Raw genomic sequence first — 22,097 nt, 5'->3', positions numbered from 1 at the left:
GGTTCGATGACTTCTCTCTCATTATTTGTGCCTTTCTCCAAATATAACTTTACAGTGAGATCTTTTGGTCTGAAGTCTGATATACTACATGTCAAAATATTCTCCTTCATATGAATCAGGTCACTTTTACTGATCTCTGAAATGGTTGGTGATTCTGTAAGGATAAGAAATCATGTTTTGTTTTTGTTTTTTTTAATAATTATATAAAAACGAGTAAAGAGTCTATATAACTACATTTATATGCCCACTTGGTATATCCATGCCACCCACAAGAGTGTCCTTTTGCAACTGCTGGGCTGGTATGTATCCTTAAAACATTTTTTAACTTCATAGAATACTCTACTGTGTTATTTCATACAAAGACAATTCTAGACAAGCCTATGGGTGACGGATGTCCCTGTATGCCTATACTGTCTTGGGCCATGTTTACATGGCGTAACATACCGGCCGTTCTGTTACCCGGTCACAGAACAACCGGTGTCAGAGACGATCATCCCTTCTGATGATCTTCACTTTTGATGAATTGGAGTGCGGGCGCATCTGTGCGTGCCCGCATCCCAATTCGCCACTGCACACAATGGAGCCGCACGCTCCTTTGTGTGAACTGACATTGAATAGCAACCACAGAAAACTAACATGTCAGTTTTTTGTTTACTATGGGGGACATGTATCAAGGATCGAAATCGTATTTTTTCGGCGGAAAGGGGCCATTTGCGAATAAATTTATTTGCAAATGACCGTTTTGCGAATAAAATATTCGCAAATGGCCACTTTCCGCCCGGTACGCCGGCGGGGTTGTGGAGGGGGCGGTATGGGGAGGTACTCAGAGTCCGCGTGATTCATAATTTTTTGGTCGGAAAAATAAGCAGGAAACCTACTCCAGCCCTCAGCTGGCCTAGGTTACCTACCGTGTGCACTGGCGCGCACGGGATTTATGTAGAGGCAGCCCGCCTCTACATAAATCTTTGTAGTGCCAGAGCTGCGGGAACATTTTTAAGTCCGGCGCAGAAAACGCTGGACTTAATAAATGTCCCCCAATGTGTACACACTCCGGCCAGGATTCCATAGACGGCAGCACAATGTAAGAGTCATATTAATCACGTCCGTTGTTGCAAATCGGCAACAACTGCCGTGATTAATATGACACCTACGCTGTGTGAACATAGCCTTGTAATGCAAGTCAGAATCAAATCTTCCCAGCTTATAGTTATGATCTACACTGCAGGGAAAATAGTAAAGAAGGAGAGAGAAGGAGCAATGGAGGTGTTGTTGAGGAAAAAAAAATTTCCTAACAGATGAAGAAGAAGAAGGAAAAACTGTGGCACTCACCACCTCCTGTGTGTAAATTGCAATTCCATTAAAATATGGTAGCAGGTTGGGAGATGCAATTCCCAGGCAGAAGGGACAAAAGCGTTTTTACAGCGTGTACACCTTTATTAATCCTCTGGAGCTTTAGCTCAGCAGTTGTTTGTCAAATAATGGTGGATAATTCAGGTAGTAAAGAGTGGGGGTAGTGATAGATGATTTGTCCATACTCAGGGGCGTAGCTACGATTCAAGGGGCCCCACAGCAAAACATTTTAGGGGGCCCCCCCTACCCTAAGCACAACACAAAGCATTGCGTACACACTGATAACCCCTGACTTCTGCAAGGAGATCTGCACATTTTCCTTTCCTACTTGATTGCCAGCTGGAGAACAGAGGTCAGGGGTTATCAGTGCAGTGAAGCAGAGATCTCTGTCTTCTGCTTGTTAACCCTTTTTTTTGTGTTGCAGCATGTAAGTAAACATCACTTACACACTGCAGTACATAAGGGGTTTAGCAGAAGGACACACGCTCTTACCTTCTCCCCCAGGCCCCCCTCCTGCAAGGGCCCCATAGCAACTGCCTACCCTGCCTCTATGGTAGCTACGCCCATGTCCATATTGTCTCCTAGCCCCAGAACTCTCCTTACTGTGGCTTTCCTAGCTCTAGTATGTCGCTTTTTAAGAGGATTAATCATGTATCCTAAAATGATATCAAAGTACACAATGGCTTCAAGTACTGGGGCCAAATGTGACGCAGGGTCCGACATAACAGGGAGGACGTCCGCAAAGAGGGTCGGTTTTACATTCTACATCGTCTTTCATTCTACCATAACATGTATGACGGAACCCCCAAAAAGAATGCAATATGGTAACGTTTGGGGGGTTCCTGTGTCTACGTAATACACTATACGGTAAAAGCGACATGATACCATTATTCTATAGGTCAGCCCGAACACAACCATATGCAGGTTTACAATTATTCTCTAATATTTTATATATTTTTTTATGAAATCCTTTTTTTTTTTGCAATTTATTAATAAAATGGCCGTATTGTGACTCTTATAAAGGTTTTCGTTTTTTGCCTATGGGGCTGTATGGGGCGTCATTTTTTGCGCCATGATCTCTAGTTTTTATTAATACCATATTTGTGTAGCTCGGACATTTTGATCACTTTTTATAAAAAATTTTAGCTATAATGTAACAAAAAATCGTTAATCCTGGTGCTTATTTCCTTCTTTTTGTTTACGCCGTTCACTGTTCGCGATGACGATTGTTATATTTTAATAGATCGGACAATTACGCACGCTTCGGTATATAATATGTTTATTTATTTCATTATTTTTATATGTTTATTTATATAATGGGATAGGGGTTATTGGGGGAGGAACTGTGGGGTATTTTTAAAAATTTTTTCCTTTTTTTTTTTTTTCTCCACATTTTAAGCCCCCCTACCTGCAATCATTAGATTGCAGACACTGTACAATGCTGTGCCATAGGCATAGTATTGATCAGTGTAATAGGCGCTCTGCTGATTGAGCCTGCCTGTGGCAGACTCGATAAGCAGAGCGCCAATCAGACTACACAAAGGAAGGTAAGAGACCTCCGGCAGTCCGTGAAAGCGATCGGGACCCCTGCAATGTAATTTTCCCGACAGTAAGTGACAGGATCTGCTCCTGTCACTTTCATGCGGCACTTAAGTGGCTAATGACAGACTGCAGCGCATGCATTGGATTGCAGCCGGCCCCTACCTGCTATGAAGCGCGCTCTGTGCTCTGGAGCACTCTTCATAGCTCCTTAGAGACCCATGACCTAACCGTACGTCTAGGGTCGTCTAGGGGTTAATATAGCAAATTTGTCTCCTCCTGATATGCCGCTTTTTCCCTCCCATTATTTACAGCTCATTTTCTAGGTTGCCAACCACCACTCTGCTCTAAAAGCAGTGCTCTGGCTGATGTATATATAGATATTATGTACATGTATAGAGATACATGTGGGGAAGATTTATCAAACATGGTGTAAAGTGAAACTGGCTCAGTTGCCCCTAGCAACCAATCAGATTCCACCTTTCATTTTCCAACAAGTCTGTAAGGAATGAAAGGTGGAATCTGATTGGTTGCTAGGGGCGACTGATCCAGTTTCACTTTACACCATGTTTGATAAATCTCCCCGCATAGTGTATATACTGGATAACATATATAAATATGTATACTAGAGCTACTGTATATACACACCCGCCAGACCACCGTTTGTAGAGCAGAGTGGTGGTTGGTAATTTGGACAACAAGCTGTAAACTATGGGAGGGAAAAAGTAGCATGTAAGGAGAAGGAGACAAGTTTGGTAAATGACTGTATTTGCAGAAATATTTAAAGGGATAGGACACAAAAAAATCTCTTTCAAAATCAACTGGTGTCAGCAAGTGCCAGAGATTTGTAATTTACTTCTATTAAAGGGGTGATCCAGCGCTACAAAAACATGGCCACTTTGCCCCTACTGTTGTCTCCAGATTGGGTGGGGTTTTGAAATTCAGTTCCATTCAAATAAATGGAGCCTAATTGCAATCTGCACCTGAACTGGAGACAACAATAGGGGGAAAAGTGGCCATGTTTTTGTAGCGCTGGATAACCCCTTTAAAGAATCTCAAGTATTCTGGTACTGATCAGCTGCTGTATGTCCTGCGGGAAGTGGTGTATTTTTCCCAGTCTGGAGAGCAGGAGAGGTTTTCTATGGGTGTTTGCTGCTGCAGTTCCTGCCATGGACAGAGGTGGCAGCAGAGAGCACTGTGTCAGACTGGAGAAACACACCACTTCCTGCAGGACATACAGCAGCTGATAAATACTGGAAGACTGGAGATTTTTTTAATAGAAGTAAATTACAAATCTCTGGCACCAGTTGATTTCAAGAAAATAATTTTTTGGTGAACTAGCCCTTTAAATGGGCACGAAAACTAACCTTTTAGTTCACACAGTGTACAAATGATGCCTGATGACATGTCAAAAGTTAAATTTATAATAAATTTTGGTAATGTTTTGTCTAATATTCTATACTATACTATATACAATACCGTACAATTTTACTATCTATACTATTAAATAATTCTAAAATCTTGCAATTCTCATTATCAACACTAGGTCCAAAACTAAGCTGAGACTTCCTGTCCTGTCTGTGATGATAAGGAGGAGGCTGATGGAAAGTGGTCTGTACAACATTACAGTGACCGGTGACAGCAGTAGGCAGATCTGGACAATAGATAGAATATGGACAATAGATATGGTACACAGATTAGCACCCCCCACCCCTCCCCCTAGGATTATGCTTGGTAATTTTACCCATTCATGTTAACTGGACAGGTCCTTACCTGTTTTACAATGGTAGTATATTAATGCTGCTATACAAATGAGTCCTATTGCAAGAAAAAAACCACCAAAAGCCCATGCTGCAGTATGGTCGTCTAGAACAAAGTAAACAGAACAAAAGGAAAGAAAATGCAGTTAGTAACAATGATGAGGATGATGACTGCTCTGCTCCTTGGTCTGCAATACTACTACTATCCTCCCAACTAATATATATATATATATATATATATATATATATATATATATATATATATAAAATGTGTACAGATATATATATATATATATATATATATATATATACATATATATATATATATATATATATATATATATACAGACAGTATAGCTAATAATGTGTGAGAACACTGAACCTAGAAATGAAGGTAAAAGGTAAAGAAAAGAAACTTCTTCCAAAACAAAAGATGTGGCTTAGGGTCCTATTAGATAAAGCGATTTTTAACAGTCTCAAACTAGATTGTTTATCGTTAACCTGAACTCGTTCATCGTATTACACAGAACGATAGTCATTAGTTACGATCGGTTACTCCATCTGATCCCATCAAATGTGGAATTATGCTGCGTTTACACAGAATTATGGTTCGAATTTTCACAATAACGATCACATTAGAGCGATAATCGTACGTGTAAACGCAGCACATGATCAAGCGACAAGCAGGTAATCATTCAAGTAATGTCCTCAAATCGTCGTTCGCTAAAAATTCGCAGATCGTTCCGTGTAACAGTCTTTCAAAGATTCACCCTGTGTGTGAGATGGGCTTAAGCGATCTTAAAATCTATCGCAATAACAATTTTTCTTACGATTTTTCTAATGATTTATAAACGCTGATCGTTATAAAACCAAAATTGTTAATCATTCGATTGGGCCAGTTATCGCTCCATGTAAACGGACCATTACACTGAACGATTAGTGAGTGATTAAAGCGACTCTGTACCCACAATCTGACCCCCCCAAACCACTTGTACCTTCGGATAGCTGCTTTAAATCCAAGATCTGTCCTGGGGTCCGTTCGGCAGGGGATGCAGTTATTGTTATAAAAACAACTTTTAATCCGGCAGCGCTGTGTCTAACGGCCGGGGCTTACATTTGTATATGCATTAGGCTGGCACCACCCCTCTTTCCTTCCTCCCCACCCTCCTCATCATTAGGAATGACCCAGGAACATTTACTGCTGTTTGAGCTATGCACAAATGTCTTAATGATCCAGCCCATGCTCCGGGCTGCCACAGCTGAGGAAAAGGAAGCAATCTGCCTGGATCATTCCTAATGCTGAAGATGGTGGGGAGGAAGGACAGAGAGGTTGTGCCAGCCTAATGCATATGCAAATGTAAGCCCCAGCCGTTAGACACAGCGCTGAAGGATTAAAAGTTGTTTTTATGACAATAACAGCATCACCTGCCGAACGGACCCCAGGACAGATCTTGGATTAAAATCAGCTATCCAAAGGTACAAGTGGTTTGGGGGGGTCAGATTGTGGGTACAGAGTCGCTTTAACAATGATTTTGGTTAATCATACCGGAGCGTAAAATGTCCTGGCTACTAGATCCTGGCAACTAAAGTCGAGTGAACTTCGAGCATGCGACATTTAATTACCGGTGGCTGAAGAAGTTGAATGCAGCCCTAAAGCTGCCTGGAAAACATGGATATAGCTATCTAAGGCTGCATCCAACTTCTTCAGCCACCGGTAATTAAATGTCACGCGCTCGAAGTTCACTCGACTTTAGTTGCACGGATATTTTATATATAAAACCAACAGCATAAACTACCTACTAAATAGCAGTGGGAAAACTTAAGGCCCTATTACACGAGGCGATCATCATCCGTATTCGGCCGGTACGGCCAATAATCGTCCTGTGTAATAGAAAGCTAATCGTTGCAGTCGTTTGTCTTTCAACATGTTGAAACACAAACAACTTATATAGCAACGATCTGCTGCCATCGCTCCGTGGAATAGGAGTGGCGGTAGCAGACCGCCGCTATCCTCTATGGGCTGCCGGACGATCAAGTGATCACCCGGGCAGCCCCCCCAGTCCCCCCAGTACTCACCCGCTTGCCGCCAATGCATGTAATAGTCACAGCAGCGAGCAGGGAAAGAGGAGCAAACGAGCGCTGACAGCTCCTCTCCGCCGCCCCGTGGAATAGGGGCTTTAGTTTCCCATTCCAGTCTATTTCATTGCTTCAGCACAGCCCAGGTTACAACTAAGATACTGTATACACGACAGTGGACCGGCACTAATCCATCGCAACAATGGTAATCAAGGACCACAATTGCAGCTGGTCGCCTATGTAACTGGGTGCTCTCCCATGAATATGCAGTCACAGCAATAATGTACAATTCCAACAATAGAGAGAGAAGGAGGCACTCACTGTTTAAAATCTTCTTTTTGATACATCTTCCTAAAAAATCATTCAGAGTGTGTAGCAGTCAGTGGAGGACACCGTGCAGCAGCTGAAAGTGTAACAGCTGTTTCCCGCACGCATGCGCGCTTCCTCAGACACGGCTGTTACAGTGTCAGCTGCTGCACGGTGTCCTCCACCATCTACTACACACTCTGAATGATTTTTTTATGAAGATGCATCAATAAAGAACATTTTAAATTGTGAGTGCCTCCTTCTCTCTCTATTACCAGGTTACAACTAAAGTTATTTACCAGGACCCGTGACCTAGAAGAGGCGGAAAACACATTCAGCTGCTGATAACGGATGTATCTCTTCTCTGTACATAACTCCATATGATTACATGGAGCCCTAGAGGTCATATTGATGCTTATATTAGACAATATTTATAGGATGCTTATGGCAAGGTCTATCGATTTATATACTTACTTGGTACAATAACTGATAGAGTAACATTACAGGTAAGAGGGTCTCTCAGTGACCTGTGGGTGATCACACAGGAATATACATCTCCATCCTCCTTTGTGCTGATAGGTTTCATAGTCAGTACACTCATCACTTTACATGTCCCATTAGGGTTCTGTACTGGTATACTGTTACAGGTCCTCTCATCCAGTCCAGAATTGTTGGAGGACACTTTACTGTACGTCTCCCAATGTATTGTTAAAGGTTGTGGATAGAAGCCGCTGACATAGCATGTAACCGATCTCTCAGTGTCTGAATACATCTCTAGTCTGGAGTCACTCACTGTACAGGTGGGTACGGCTGAGGAGAAGCAAACACATAGATATCATAATGTAATCTTTATTTTACACTTAAAGGGGTACTCAGTCGGGAAAAAAAAAGAAAAAAATTCTTTCAAATCAACTGAAGTCAGAATGCATAGTGTAAAGTACATAGTGCAAAAAAAATGAGCCATAATACTTCTGGGAAAAGATAAAAAAGTTATAGAGGTCAGAATATGGCAATTTAAAACTTTTTTTTTTTTTTTTTACATTTGTTAAAGTTGGTCAAACAGAAATTATATCAATTGGATATCACTGTAAGACTAGGTTCACACTATGTAAAAACAACGTCCATATTTCATAACAGCGGCCGTAGTTCTGCAAACAATGGCTGTTAATTGTGAAATAACAGACAATGTTTGCACATAAATTTACCCAGGGCTTGTTTTTTGCAGGAGCAATGGTCCTTTTAAAAACAACCTTTCTTTTTAAGAGATTTAATTTGCAACAAAACTGATCTGTTATCTTTATTCTGCAGATCAATGCAATTACAATGATACCCAATTTCTTTAATTTTTTTGCTCTGTTTTGAATCGCCATATTACTATAACTATAATAAGCAATCATTAGATTGCTTATACTGATCAATGCTATGCTATTCATTTAGATTGGGGATCTTCTGCTAGGGCACACTTAATCAGCAGAGGTACTATGGCAACTACGGAGCCATAGAAACCGATCAGCATCCCGATATTGTGTTGATGGGATATGATCTTTGCATGCTGAGACCAATATCAACTATGGCATATAGAGGGTTAAAATAGCAGGATCAGACTGAAGTCGGCACCCGGTAGTTACAGGCCGGTGTCAGCACATATAGCACTGGCTCATTTTTTCAGCCCCTTCTATGTGCAATGACCGCCAAGCTGCTGTAAAAATGGCATATTGGTGGTCGGTAAGAGGTTAGTTTCTGATATGTAATTTTTTTTCTATAAATAAGCCAATCTAACTAACAAAATGGGATTCAGGGGTCCAGGGGTGGCCCATGGGTTGTCCATTCCATCCTAGGAAAATTTTCTTTAATAAATAAACTTAGCTTTCCAGAACTACTCAGAGAGAGACTCCATAATACCCCAGTGTGTGTTTCTCTCTCCCCAGTCGGCCCCGCCACCAAGGGGAATTTATATTTACTCTAATTTGATTCTCATAGGCAACTGAGTCAGGTTCCAATGGGTTATTGTTTTTGGGATCTGTGCGCCAATGAGAGCTCTCTCTTCTTTCCACCTATCTCCTTTCTTCTTCTCACCCACTCACAGGACACATTACATGCCCTGTAGAAGGAAGTCACAAAGTCACACAGGTAGAGGAAGTGTAGCCACACCCTCAGGAGTCTTACTTTGGTTTCTGTGGAGAAAGGTCGCAAGCCAGAACACTCTCTACAGCAGTTGGGCCCTGGCTCCTGCCAGGTCCCCAGAACAGAGTCAGTCTTAGTCTAGCTGTTGAGCAGAGCAGTTGTATATGGATGACTTAAACAATACTTTCTTGAAAGCAGCACTTCCCACACACTATGCAGTGTTAAGCCACTCTTAGAGAGGACAAAATCAGGGATCATGCCAGCCCACGCTGTGAACCAGTCTAAAAGTGCAGGACAAGGAACTGATCCAGATAGAGCAAAGTTGCTAGAAGCCTAGGCACTCTATCTCGCAGTGCGGGTGTAATCAGAAAATTCTGACCATTCTGCTCAACTCAGGTAGCAAGGTCTGAGGCTTGTGTCACCCTCATAGGACGGGTCTCCCAACACTGGTGGGCAGTAGGTGGTGCAAAGAAAAAGAGTCAAAACACGGGCTCAAGTGGGAGTCCAGCTACCATGTTCCCTGCATGGGAGACCCACACCATCTTGTTCTAGCCCTGCTGAAAAAAGGGTGGTTGGCTAGAAAAAGTATCCTTAATGTTCCAATAACATTTATTGAGAATTTATCAAATATAACAAACACATAAGAGTACAATGTATTGGGGTGACAAAGTAAATGACCATAAACAAGCAAAAGGTTGAGGAGAGGGAGGTGGTGGTGGTGGTGGTGGGGGATTTGGGGGGGAGAGAGGAAGAAGGGGCAAAGGTGTGGCATGAGTAAGAGAGTCTCTATCCAGTGATAACGTCCCGGTGTGGAATTGATGCCTGTATTCAGGTTGGTAATAGGTGGATGGTCGCTTAAGTTTCATAGTAACCATATCCTCATGTCCAAGTTTCAGCTTGTAAATTTAAGAACAAACATGTTAATTTGTCCCAGGGGGGATGGGTCTCCGCATCCTTACTCAATCTCTTTGTATAGGTCATGTTTCTAAGAGTACTAAAAAGTCAAACTATATAACATTAAACAACATCAAAACAGTATATGCAAGTGCAGGTTTAAAAGTCAAAGTGAAAATTACAGCTGTGAGGATGGTCATGGCAGGTGATTTTATTCGGTTGGCCCAAGGAGATCTGTAACATATTGGAAGAAAAACAAATGCAGTGTACAGCCTAGCCTGGCAACTTGTCCCTAGAGGAAAGGAAGGGGAGGGATGTGGTGGAAGGAAGGAAGGTACTACTTACTGGGAGGTGCATTATTGGATTCCCAAGCTTGCCAAAGGGACTGGAAAGATTTTGCAGTATTTCTGCCATATGCAATGAGCTTCTCTAGAGAATAGATTTGTGTTATATCCGCTAGGACCTCGTCAAGTGACCACAATTTTTGCAATAGTTACATGGTGAAACCCGATCAAGGTCTTAACTCGCTTGGGCCGGAGACAGCGGCTATAGAAGACACATAGTCCCTTGAATTTACCTGTAAAGAGGTCGGCCACTTTATAGTAAAATAGTTCAGTGTACAGTATTAGCAGGTGTACTTATTGTGTATACTGACAGCAGCTCCCTGTGTACCTCATACAGCTAAAATCAGACTCCCCTCCCCCAGGCTATGCTGCCCTGCTCTGTGATGAGTCTGTCCACAAAATGGCCGACACGGAGGCGCATGTGACCATGCCCCGCCCCCAAGTGTCCTCCATAGACATATACAGGCTCAGTGGTGAACACTGGGGGGGGGGGGGGGCCTGGTCACATGCTCCTCCATGTCAGCCATCTTATGGACAGACTCACCACACAGCAGGGCAGCACAGCCTGGAGGAGGTGAGTCGGATTTTAGCTCTATAAAGTACACGGGGAGCTGCTGTTAGTATATACAGTGAGTACACTTACTAATACTGTACACTGACCTATTTTACTATAAAGTGACCAACCCCTTTAAGCAGGGTAATATGTCTCCCGCTAAAAGAGGTGTGACGGGTGTTTGATAAGCTATCCTAAATGAAACTAGGAATCATCTTCCAAATCAGTTTGAAACAATGGGGGGGGGGGGGGGGGGGGGGGGGGGAGGGGGTTGTATATGGATGGGCATGGTCCTGAAAAAATATGAGTTTCGGAACCATTCCAACCCAGGATGTCTCGGTTTTCCCCATTTGTTTGGCTGAATTTTGTAAATAAGTGAGAGTGGCCATATCATTTTTCTGGAACAACTGGCCCAGATTTGCAGTAATATTTGTGCCCAAATATTCAATAGATTCAGACATCCAGTCCAAATGGCGCACGTGAGGGCCAAATGGTGCACGTGGGGGCCTCTACTTCTGTTTGGGATATCTTCAATGGTAGCGTCTCAGATTTTTGGTAGTTTAATTTATAATACAAAAACTTCCCAAATTCTTTGAGAACGGGCAGCGCTTGCCCAAGCGACATCTTAGGATTTTGTAAAGTCAGTATGACATCGTCTGCATACAATGATACTGTGTGTATATATTCGCCAATCTGAATGCCTTGTACTAGTAGACTGTGTCTACCCTAAACAATGGGGACAGTGGGCAGCCTTGACACATCCCATTGGTAATTCAGAAGCTACTAGACAAGGCACCGGAGGGTGCTGAATGCAAGGCTGAAATGCTACTTAATATGTCACTAGGCATGGCAATTTTCGGTAGCACCGAAAGACATATGACCAAGAAATCCGGTCAAACGCCTTCACGGTGTCGAGGGAGACCACAATTGCGGGAAGTCTTGTTAATTGGATGACCAAGAAATCCGGTCAAACGCCTTCACGGTGTCGAGGGAGACCACAATTGCGGGAAGTCTTGTTAATTGGATGTGGTGGAGTATGTTAATTACTCTTCTAGTACTATCATATCCCTGGCATGTTTTTATAACACCTGTTTGGTCACTGTTAATCAGCGTGGGCAGAATGGCTGCCATTTTGGCATACAGCTTGACATCACTGTTCAGCAGTGAGATGGGCCTAAAATTTTCTGAAAACACATACACTGTGCAAATCTTTGTTATATTTTCTCTATCGGTTCCACTCCTGATTGTGGCTACAAATACTTGTGGTGACCCAGAGGTTGCTAGATGGAACTTGCAAGGGCAGGTGTTGCGGTATTGCTGCGGCACTTGTCACAGGGGTTCGGAGTGGTATATGCCCCCCCGGGTCCCAACAGTGTAGGTGCAGGTGTAGTGCGGAGGAACCACAAGAGATCAGCAGTAGCTTAAAGAGGTTATCCAGCACTACAAAAACATGGCCACTTTCTTCCAGAGACAGCACTACTCTTTGTCTCCAGTTTGGGTGTAGACTTTGTAACTCAGTTCCATTGAAGTGAATGGAGCTGAAAGGGAAACAATAAGCCCAACTGGGCTTATATAAATGCCTGGAGGACCGCATGATTGACAGGGAGAGAGGCCAAAGTGTTTTTGTAGTGCTGGATAACCCCTTAAAACAAGTTGAAACTTTTACCAAAGTGTGTCTTACAGGTGCAGTACACGATAACAGTTCCTTTTTGCAGTGAGGTGCAGTATAGAGTTGGCTGGTTGAGATCATTTGTTATCCTGCAGAGGCTGTGAATAGTTAAAGGGGTAGTGCGGCGGTATTTTTGACAGAAGAATTATTGACAGAATAACACACATTACAAAGTTATACAACTTTGTAATGTATGTTATGTCTGTGAATGGCCCCCTTCCCCGTGTCCCACCACCCCCACCCGTGTACCCGGAAGTGTGGTGCGCTATACTCATCTGTCACGTTGATACCAAGGTTACGGGACGGATTGGGGACAAACTATAGCACTGCGGACAAAAAGAATGAGAGGCCAGACAATGAGGGACACACATCTGCACTACACTGTCAGCACCTCGGGACCAGCCCAGGTGCTGACAGATTCCCTTTAAGGTTTTCCTGAGGGCAGTGGGCTATCTTATGAGGGGACCTATCCACAACTGTAGGGGGCTCTAACCGCTTTGTGTTGGTGGTGATATACTTGACAGAAGAAATATTTGTATCCACAGCTATGAAGATCTGCCTATTGCCCGTCAAGGGCACAGAGTAAGAAGGTTCCAGGAACAAAGGACTCATCGAAGGGTAAGCTGGCCGTCAGAGTTCTTCTTAGGTCTTAGCAAGCTGCAGCAGAGTCATTTGGCTTAAGTTGCTCTTTCCAAACTGCTGACTGTATAGCTCCTGTAGGTTTTTGTAGAGAGATCAGGAGAGCCTCTCCGTAGACAAGTCGTTGGTCCCTGTCGCAGGATCACTAGACCGACATGGCTAGGGTACAGGAAAAGGAATAGATCTGCATAACTTCCCTGACTCAGGGTAGAACCCCACAGGTGGGTCCTGGCCAGTGGGCCAGAGCCTGGAATGCCTCTCAGCAGGGATGACTTTTCTGGCTCTTACTCTGACTACACCAGAACTCACTGGAATAGTGTTCTCCACTACTATAGCTGAACCTCAAAGACCTTTCCTATTGGTGGAGAGAACATTGGGAGAGTCTAAGGGCCCTATTCCACCGGACGATTATCGTTCGCATAATCGTTAACGAATAACGATCTAAAACGACCACTATTGCGAAAGACCTGGAAACGTTCACTCATTTCCATGTAACTATAATCATTACTTATGATCGTATTTGCGATCGCTTCTTCTTCACTATTTGTTCGCTATTGCGTTTGTATGTACTGCGAACAACCGAACGACATCTTATTCAATGCGAACGAGCAAGGATCAAAATAGGTCCAGGTCTTATAAAGCGATCAACGATTTCTCGTTCGGCGTGGCTACTGACGCCACTTTGCTTGTCTTTCTTTATCACTGTGGGGAATGGACAGGGATAGTCCCCCCCTATATTTTGAGTCGTCTCGGGACCATCTGACACAGAGCCATGAATAAGGGCAAGAGAGCCCGAAACGCGTCGGCCTTTTAAACATTATACAAATAAAGAATAAATAAATAAATTTTAAAGCGAGCTGGAGAGTATTCTTATGCTTATACCTTGTTGGATGCCCTTGGGTCCGGGGATCATTCTCGCGTGCTCGTAGAGAGGCATACAGCCTAAATAAGAACACCATACTCCAATCTGAGGGACTTTGTGTTCTGAGTGCTGACCACCCTTTGTCTTCCTAATGTAATGTAATCTACACTTTATTGGTACACTATGTTTATGGGATAATTTGGGGAGCAAGGACATTTGCTCCCCAAATGGAGGGCACCGAGCAGGGAGAGAAAGAGGTAGGTGCATCTAACTACCTCCTCCCTCCCTCCCTGCTTGGTGCAGTGGGACAGATAGGCACTACCACTCCTCCCATCATCTGCTCATAGTATGAGCAGATGATGGGAGGAGTAGTGCTAGGGAGATCCCCATCACCAAGCCCCCACCACCGACCCCACACCCGCTGCCGCTGCCCTCACAGATCTGGCCCCCAGCCACCACACACCTGCCGCACAGCTGCCGCCCCCACCGCCGATGACCTCAAAGATCTGGCCCCTAGCCACCCCACACACCCGCCGCTGCCGGTATTGTATATTTACTGTGACCTCCAAAGTACTTGTAGCAGCACTTACCTGACACCCACATAGTGACTTTCCCTATTGCTTTCTCAGGAGTGACGATAACAAAACAAGTGTATTCTCCATCATCACTGGGCTGTATGTTGGATATATACAGACTGACGTCTCCTCCCATAAGTCCACTCTCCGGTATATGTGACCCAGGTCTGTATTGGATACGATCTCCACCATTGAACAAATACACTCGTCTTTCTCCTTCTGATGTTCTCAGAGTCCAACGTACAGAAACCGTAGAGAGATCCAGAGGCGTCTCCTCATATCCATAGAAGAGACAAGGGAGGGTGGTATTGTGACCCAGCAATGTCTCTATATGATAACCAGTCTTGCGGATTTCTAATTTACCTAAAATATAGACAGGAATAATCAGTTTGAAAGCACGCTGACATGAAGTGTTACATTTTCCATGTTCCATATCCTTCAGATTTCTATGCGGCAGACCTGCTGTAGTGTTTCTTTACAGGAAAAAAAAATATTTTATATCAGTCACAGATTTAAAAAAAATGAGAACACTGCAATTATCCGACTGCACTAAAAATAATTTGAGACCAGTATAAGAGAACAAAAATGGAATAGATTTCCTGCACGTTTAAAAACGTTAAAGGGCTATTCCAACGAAAACCTTTTAAATCAACTGGTTTCAGAAAGTTATATAGATTTGTAATTTATTTCTATTTAAAAATCTCCAGTCTTCCAGTGCTTATCAGCTGCTGTATGTCCTGCAGGAAGTGGTGTATTGTCTCCAGTCTGACACAGTGCTCTCTGCTGCCACCTCTGTCCATGTCAGGAACTGTCCAGAGCAGCAGCAAATCCCCATAGAAAACCTCTCCTGCTCTGGACAGTTCCTGACATGGACAGAGGTGGCAGCACTGTGCAGAGAGCCCTGTGTCAGACCACTTCCTGCAGGACATACAGCAGCTGATAAGTACTGGAACACTGGAGATTTTTTAATAGAAGTATACACCACTTTCTGAGAGTGTCTCTTTAAATGATCTATTTAGTTAATCACTCACAGCTGTTATAATTACTTGGAATTGCTGGTTCTATGTTTCTACGTTGGAGATGCTTCATACTCAGGATACTCTGTTCCTGTTGTGACTAGGCTGGAATGATGGCAAAGTGTTTCTTAGATTGGTAATCATTCAATAGCCTATTTCACAGGTGTCAAATCGCGGCCCTCCAGTTGATGCAAAACTACAGAACCCATCATGCCTGTGTGGTGTAGGTGCGTGCTCACACTCGACTGGTCACTTGCTAGATGATACTGTGGGACACTACCCCTGTGGTGGTTGGTTGAGATATAGCTTAGCCAGATGGTATACTGTTGTGCAGGTCGTGAGGGTCCCAACCCCATTCAGTAATGTGTTCTGCCGGAACTTTAGAAGAAGTAGAGTACTTAAGAAGAAGACTTGAAAGAAGAAGAATACTTGTGCCTGTGTTTCAACCTTAGTCGCTTTACTACCTTTTGCCCTACAGTGTTGGGTGACCTGTTCTCCTAGGGTGACACAAGCCCCAATCCTGTCAGGGTTCCCTGGTTACACCCGTGCTGCGAGAGAGAGTACGTAGGCTACTAGCAACTTTGCTCTATTCGGATCAGTTCTTCTTGCTTCAGAATACTGTCCTGCACTTTTAGATGTGTTCTCAGCGTGGGTTGGGGATATCTCCGACTTGTCCTCTCTCTTTGGTGTTTAGCACTGTGTGTGTGGAAGTGCTGCTTTCAAGAAAATAGCGTCTATAGTTCACATGTGTGTCTGTCTACTACGAAACTCCACTAGACTAGACTACACTAAACTTGTCCTGGAGGGGGAACCTGGCAGAGCCAGGCTCCTAGCTAAACTCTCTGAGTTGAGTACTACAGCTGTGCTTATACAAATAATAGTGACATCTAGTGGTAAAACTTAGGTACTGCTTCATTACCACATTAACTTAGAGTACAGTCTTTTGTGAGGGGTGTAACTGTGGCAGTGCAGCCGGTGGTGGGGGGCTCTGTCCTGCCCTTTGATGATTTGTCATGACGTTAGTGCCAGTTGGGCGCACAGGTATGCTGGCACACCTGCTTTTATTTTAGGTGGGCTGGCTACACCGTTTCCTCTGTGGTTAGTGACCTGTCGGGCTGTTTGGGGGTCCCTTGGGCAATTAGCACAGTGGTTTGGAGTGGAATAGTGGCCCAACCGGACTTTTGGCACTGACACCGACAGATAGGGAGATAACCCAAGGAAAGTGTGATTACTGTGTCAGTGCTTGATGAAGAACCACAGAGTCCTGTTAAAATAAATATACTTTGCTTTACTGAGAAGATACTGTCCTTGGTACGGCATACATATAATACACTTTCACTTTGATTCTTTATTCGAGACTTGGAAGACCAGATCTATACTGGGAGTAACAGGGTGATATAGGCGTGCTGGCTGGGTTGCGTGTAGAGAGAGGTAAGTTCACCCCGCTATTCTGTACCTGCAGCTCTGGGCTTCTATTCATTTCAATGGGAGACAATCAGCAGTAACCCTGGGCCGCCACTACACTGAGTACCAGCTAACTGCTTCCAGCCCATTCTCCCTGTAGTCCATTCACCGAACAGCTGGCCGTGGGAATTCCGGTTGTCACACCCTGCCGATCAACCATTAATTGCCTATCCTGTTAATAGGGTATAAACTTTTTTCCCTACTACTTCTTTAAGCCATGTTCACACAACGTGAGACAACGGCCGTTCTGTGACCCGGCCGGATCTTCATGTGTGCTTCATGCCCGCATCCCAAATCACCATAGCTGACAATGGAGAGTGCGGCCTGCGCCGCACTCTCCATTACGTGACCTATCAGGGTGATATTCAATCAATAGCGGCCAAACAAGACTGATATGTCAGTTTCTTGTGCGGCCAATAGGGATCCTGGCCGGAGTGTATACTATGTGTATATACTCCAGCTGGGATTCCCTCTAACTGCGGTGCACGTGATTATTTTTTTTTTATAAGCAATTTTTATTCTCATATATCATTACATACAAAACCAATGAAACATCATAGTTACACAATCAATACATACATATTTCTCCCCCCATACCCCTACCTACCCCCCCCCCCCCTCGGGCTCTCTTATTAAATTAATCCATACAACGTTTATAAGCCATCTCGTACTTATTGTACATGGTCACCATCTCCCTCCGTGCTTTAACGTGTAGTTTCCCCGCAGAGTTCCAATTTCTGACAATCAGCAACCTAAGGACAAACAATCTTTTATTTATAGTTTTCCTCTTAGCTGTATTTGCATTTACTATACGTGTATCGTCACCTAAAATTGCCAACATGGGACAGGGCATAATTTTTAACTCAACTTCTCTCCCAACTTCCTCTAACACCTCCTTCCAAAGTTCCTGCAACGCCTTACAAGACCAGAAGACATGAATCCAATCCCTAACTTCCTCTCCACATCTTGCACATGTCGCCGTTTCCCGCTTACCGATTTTTACTAAGAAATCCGGGGTGTAGTACAATCTATAAAGGATATGGAGCTGAACTATCTGATGATTCAGATTACTGGAGACATTCTTTACATTATTCAAGATTCTATCCCATTGTGTCTCTGAGATATTGCCCAGCTCTTTTTCCCACTTATCCCTCCTACCTCTTCTACTCTCCTCCCACGTCTCCGATATTAACTTCTTATAGATACGTGACAATCCCTTTCTAATTTCAACTCCATTACCAATCTGTGCAATTAAATCCGGGGTCTGCCCCACCATAAAGAGAGATTTATCACTGGTAGCGGTAAAGGCATGCCTCAACTGCAGATATTCATAATATACACATTCACTCAGCCCAAATTCTTCTTTCAGCACCTGCCAAGATTTTAGTTGGCCACCCACAAAGGCATCCAGCACTCTCACTACTCCTGCCTTCATCAGCCCCTTCAATACACCCATTTTGTATACTTCTATTAGTCTACCATTGTTCCACAAGGGGGTGCTACTCATAGAATGCTCCACTCTAAACAATTCTTTCACCCATTCCCACACTTTCATAACCATATGCGCAGTTGGACACTCTACCCATTCATTCCCTTTCAAACACTCAGATTCCAACATTCCAATTAATCCACATGATCTCGCTACACTCCTCTCCCAATATTTGTATAGTTCTATTCTGCTTCTGTTCCACAAATAGTTTAGTTGACCAGCTAAGTAATATAATCTAACATTAGGAAAGCTAACTCCCCCTTCACCCTTGGGAAGGCAGAAATACTTAATACGCAATCTGACTCGTTTCCTACCCCAAATCAATCTGTTAAGAGCAGCTTCTACTTTTCTAAATGTTCGTTCATCTACCCAGATTGGAGAGGCGTTGAAGACGTACAGCAACTTTGGAAGGATTATTGCCCTGGCCAATGTAATTCTCTCCGCCTTAGAATAGACTAGGCTAGTCCAAATATTTATCTTGTTGCTGATTGTCTTCAAAACCGGAAATGTGTTCACTTCATGGTAATCCTGTACTCTACTGGTAACCTCAATTCCAAGATACTTAAAACTCTCCCCCTTAGACAGTACTCTCACTTTACCCCCTTCAATAGGGTTTTCCCCTTTCAAATCCTCTGAGATAGGGAGCAGAGTAGATTTGCTCCAATTGATCTTAAGCCCGGAGTAGTTGCCATACTCTTCTATGACTCTTATAATACAACTTATTGACTCTCTAGGGTCACTAACGGTGCACGTGATTATTACACAACTTACCTTGTGTGAACATCGCCTTAATGTCAGAGCTTGAAACTACTTCTTTATATGCTCATATGTTGGCCAGTCAATGGCTCAGGGTCCCGGTCCTAGCTTTCTTATGCTACCTTTGTGATCACACATGGCCCCTAACAGATACAGCCAAAAATATATACCTACAGCTCTTTCTAATTGCTTCTCTGGGTGTAGTAAGGAAGGCTTTTCTCTTCTTCTCTCCATCCTAGTATATTACCATGTTGTTCTAGTAATCACATATGGCAAAATGGTTCAATACACCAGGGTCTCCTTGCACTACCGCTTCTTGGGACAGGTTCGTCCATCGGTATAAAGTGTATGGGGCTCTCCCAACCACCCACTGACATAATGTTGGTGGACATAGGGTTTGGGCAGTAATTTTCCATCATACCAGACCCCTATGTTCATCTGTCAGTTAAAGGTTAGCGAGCCCCATATATCCTATACAGATGATGTCGGTGGGCATAGGGGTCGGGTGTGATGGAAAATCACTACCAGACCCCTTTGTTCTGGAAGAGATAAGCTGCAGCCAGAGCGATCAGTCTTTGGCTTATCTTTCCTCTCCCCATAGAGAACGCTAAACGTTCCTGTGTATAGGGAGCAGGAGAGAGATGACTGACTGTCAGTTATTGAAGGTATGGCCACCTTTACATACAGTCAGCTCCTGAGCCTTCTCTATATGGAATGACTGCCGAGCTGCCGCAATGAGGTGTATCAGATTACTCATTCTGACTATAGTGATTATATTTGGTCTCAACATAATGTTATTATAACTGTATATCTGTGTACAGTATACTAATGTACATTATACAATGCCATTATATTACTATGTACAGAATATGGCTGCATTACGTCGTCTTAGGCCGGCCATTCAATCCACAGTATGCTCAGCTCAGCTGACAGTGCATGTCCTCTGAATGGGATGAGAAGAGAAAGCTGCTGGCAGACACTCTAGTTGTATATCTCTGAAGAACAGAGGGATCACGAATTTGAAATCCAACTAGTCTGACCCGTCTCTTCCCCTATTCAGACCTCTGTTCAGACCCAGCAGCTCCCGAGAGGAAAGCTGCAGTCAGCACAATGACAGAAGGGGTGTAAAAGGGGACACTTACCGTCTGAAGAGTAGCGGCTGTGGAGGATGAAGAATATAACCAGGGTCTTCAGAGGGAACATCTCTGCTGTGTATTGAATGACCCCCATCCTATACGTTTAACAGGCAGGTCTACATAACGTAGACTAACTCCATTTCCTGCCCTGCCCCAATTTCTTTCTCTACTTTTGGTTTCATTTAGAGGACCGGGCCAGTTTACATTTTTGCGCTTTCGTTTCTTCCTCCTTGTACTTAACCCTTTAAGGACGGAGCCAGTTTTCATTTTTGCCCTTTCCTTTTTTCCTCCTCATGTTTAAAAGGCCACTGCGCTTGCATATTTCCCCCTACAGACCCACATGAGCCCTTATTTTTTGCGAAACCAATTATATTTTGCAAATACAGACTTACTTTTTCTATAAAATGCTGAAAAAACAGAAAAAAATTATATGTGCAGTGAAATTTTTTTAAAAAAAGGTGCAACTCCTTTTCTTTCGAGGTGTTTCATATTTACGCCATTTGCTCTATGGTAAAACTGACATGTTATCTATGTTCCTTAAGTCATTACGATTACAACGATATGTAACTTGTGTAACTTTTATTTTATTTGATGGCTTTTAAAAAATTAAAACCTTTTTTAAAAAACGTTTAAAAAAAACGTTTATTAGGGGAGGGGGCTTTTTATTAATATATTTTTTACACACTTAATAGAAGCCCCCCTGGGGTTAGGGTTATCCCCTGTGGTTAGGGTTATTCCTCCCTGGGGTTAGGGTTATTCCCCCTGGGATTAGGGTTATTCCCCCTGGGGTTAAGGTTATTCCCCCTGGGGTTAGGGTTATTCCCCCTGGAGTTAGGGTTATTTCCCCTGGGGTTAGGGTTATTCCCCCCTGGGGTTAGGGTTATTCCCCCGTGGGGCTAGGGTTTTTCCCCCCTGGGGTTAGGGTTATTCCTCCCTGGGGTTAGGGTTATTCCTCCCTGGGGTTAGGGTTATTCCCCCCTGGGATTAGGGTTATTCCCCCTGGGATTAGGGTTATTCCCTCTGGGATTAGGGTTATTCCCCCTGGGGTTAGGGTTATTCCCCCTGGGGTTAAGGTTATTTCCCATGGGGTTAGGGTTATTCCCCCCTGGGGTTAGGGTTATTCCCCCCTAGGGTTAGGGTTATTCCCCCCTGGGGCTAGGGTTTTTCCCCCTGGGGCTAGGGGTTTCCCCCCGGGGTTAGGGTTTTTCCCCCTGGAGTTAGGGTTATTCCCCCCTAGGGTTAGGGTTTTTCCCCCTGGGGTTAGGGTTGTTCCCCCTGGGGTTAGGGTTATTCCCCCTGGGGTTAGGGTTATTCCCCCTGGGGGACTTCTAGTATGACTGCTCTGATCTCTCATTGAGATCTATGCAGTATAGATATATAGATATAGTATAGTTATACTGCATAGATCAATAAGATCTGTGCTCTGTTGCTTTCGGCTACTGCAGCCTAGAGCAATAGAGTGCCGAGCCAGGATCAGCGCCATTACGGCGCAGACCCTGGCCCGGTACTGATGCAGGGATTGCTCCTCCATGATACGTGTGACTG

At 43.8% G+C, this 22,097-nt stretch overlaps 1 protein-coding gene across 1 annotated transcript; it reads right to left on the bottom strand.

Annotated features, from left to right (window-relative positions):
- Positions 1-2: 2 nt before the first annotated feature.
- LOC138789203 (natural cytotoxicity triggering receptor 3 ligand 1-like) lies at positions 3-20,693 on the bottom strand (the record flags this gene model as incomplete). The annotated part of the gene is made up of 5 exons (XM_069967810.1): positions 20,559-20,693; positions 14,707-15,054; positions 7,506-7,841; positions 4,663-4,755; positions 3-154 (listed from the first exon to the last, which is right to left on the bottom strand). Coding segments are annotated over exons 1-5 (1,017 nt in total), but the record flags the coding sequence as incomplete, so codon positions are not given.
- Positions 20,694-22,097: the final 1,404 nt, after the last annotated feature.

The sequence above is a fragment of the Dendropsophus ebraccatus genome, chromosome 4 (genome assembly GCF_027789765.1).
Source record: "Dendropsophus ebraccatus isolate aDenEbr1 chromosome 4, aDenEbr1.pat, whole genome shotgun sequence".
NCBI lineage: Eukaryota > Metazoa > Chordata > Amphibia > Anura > Hylidae > Dendropsophus > Dendropsophus ebraccatus.
Note: the sequence above shows the minus strand (reverse complement) of the source record. Positions and strands in the feature narration are given on the sequence as shown.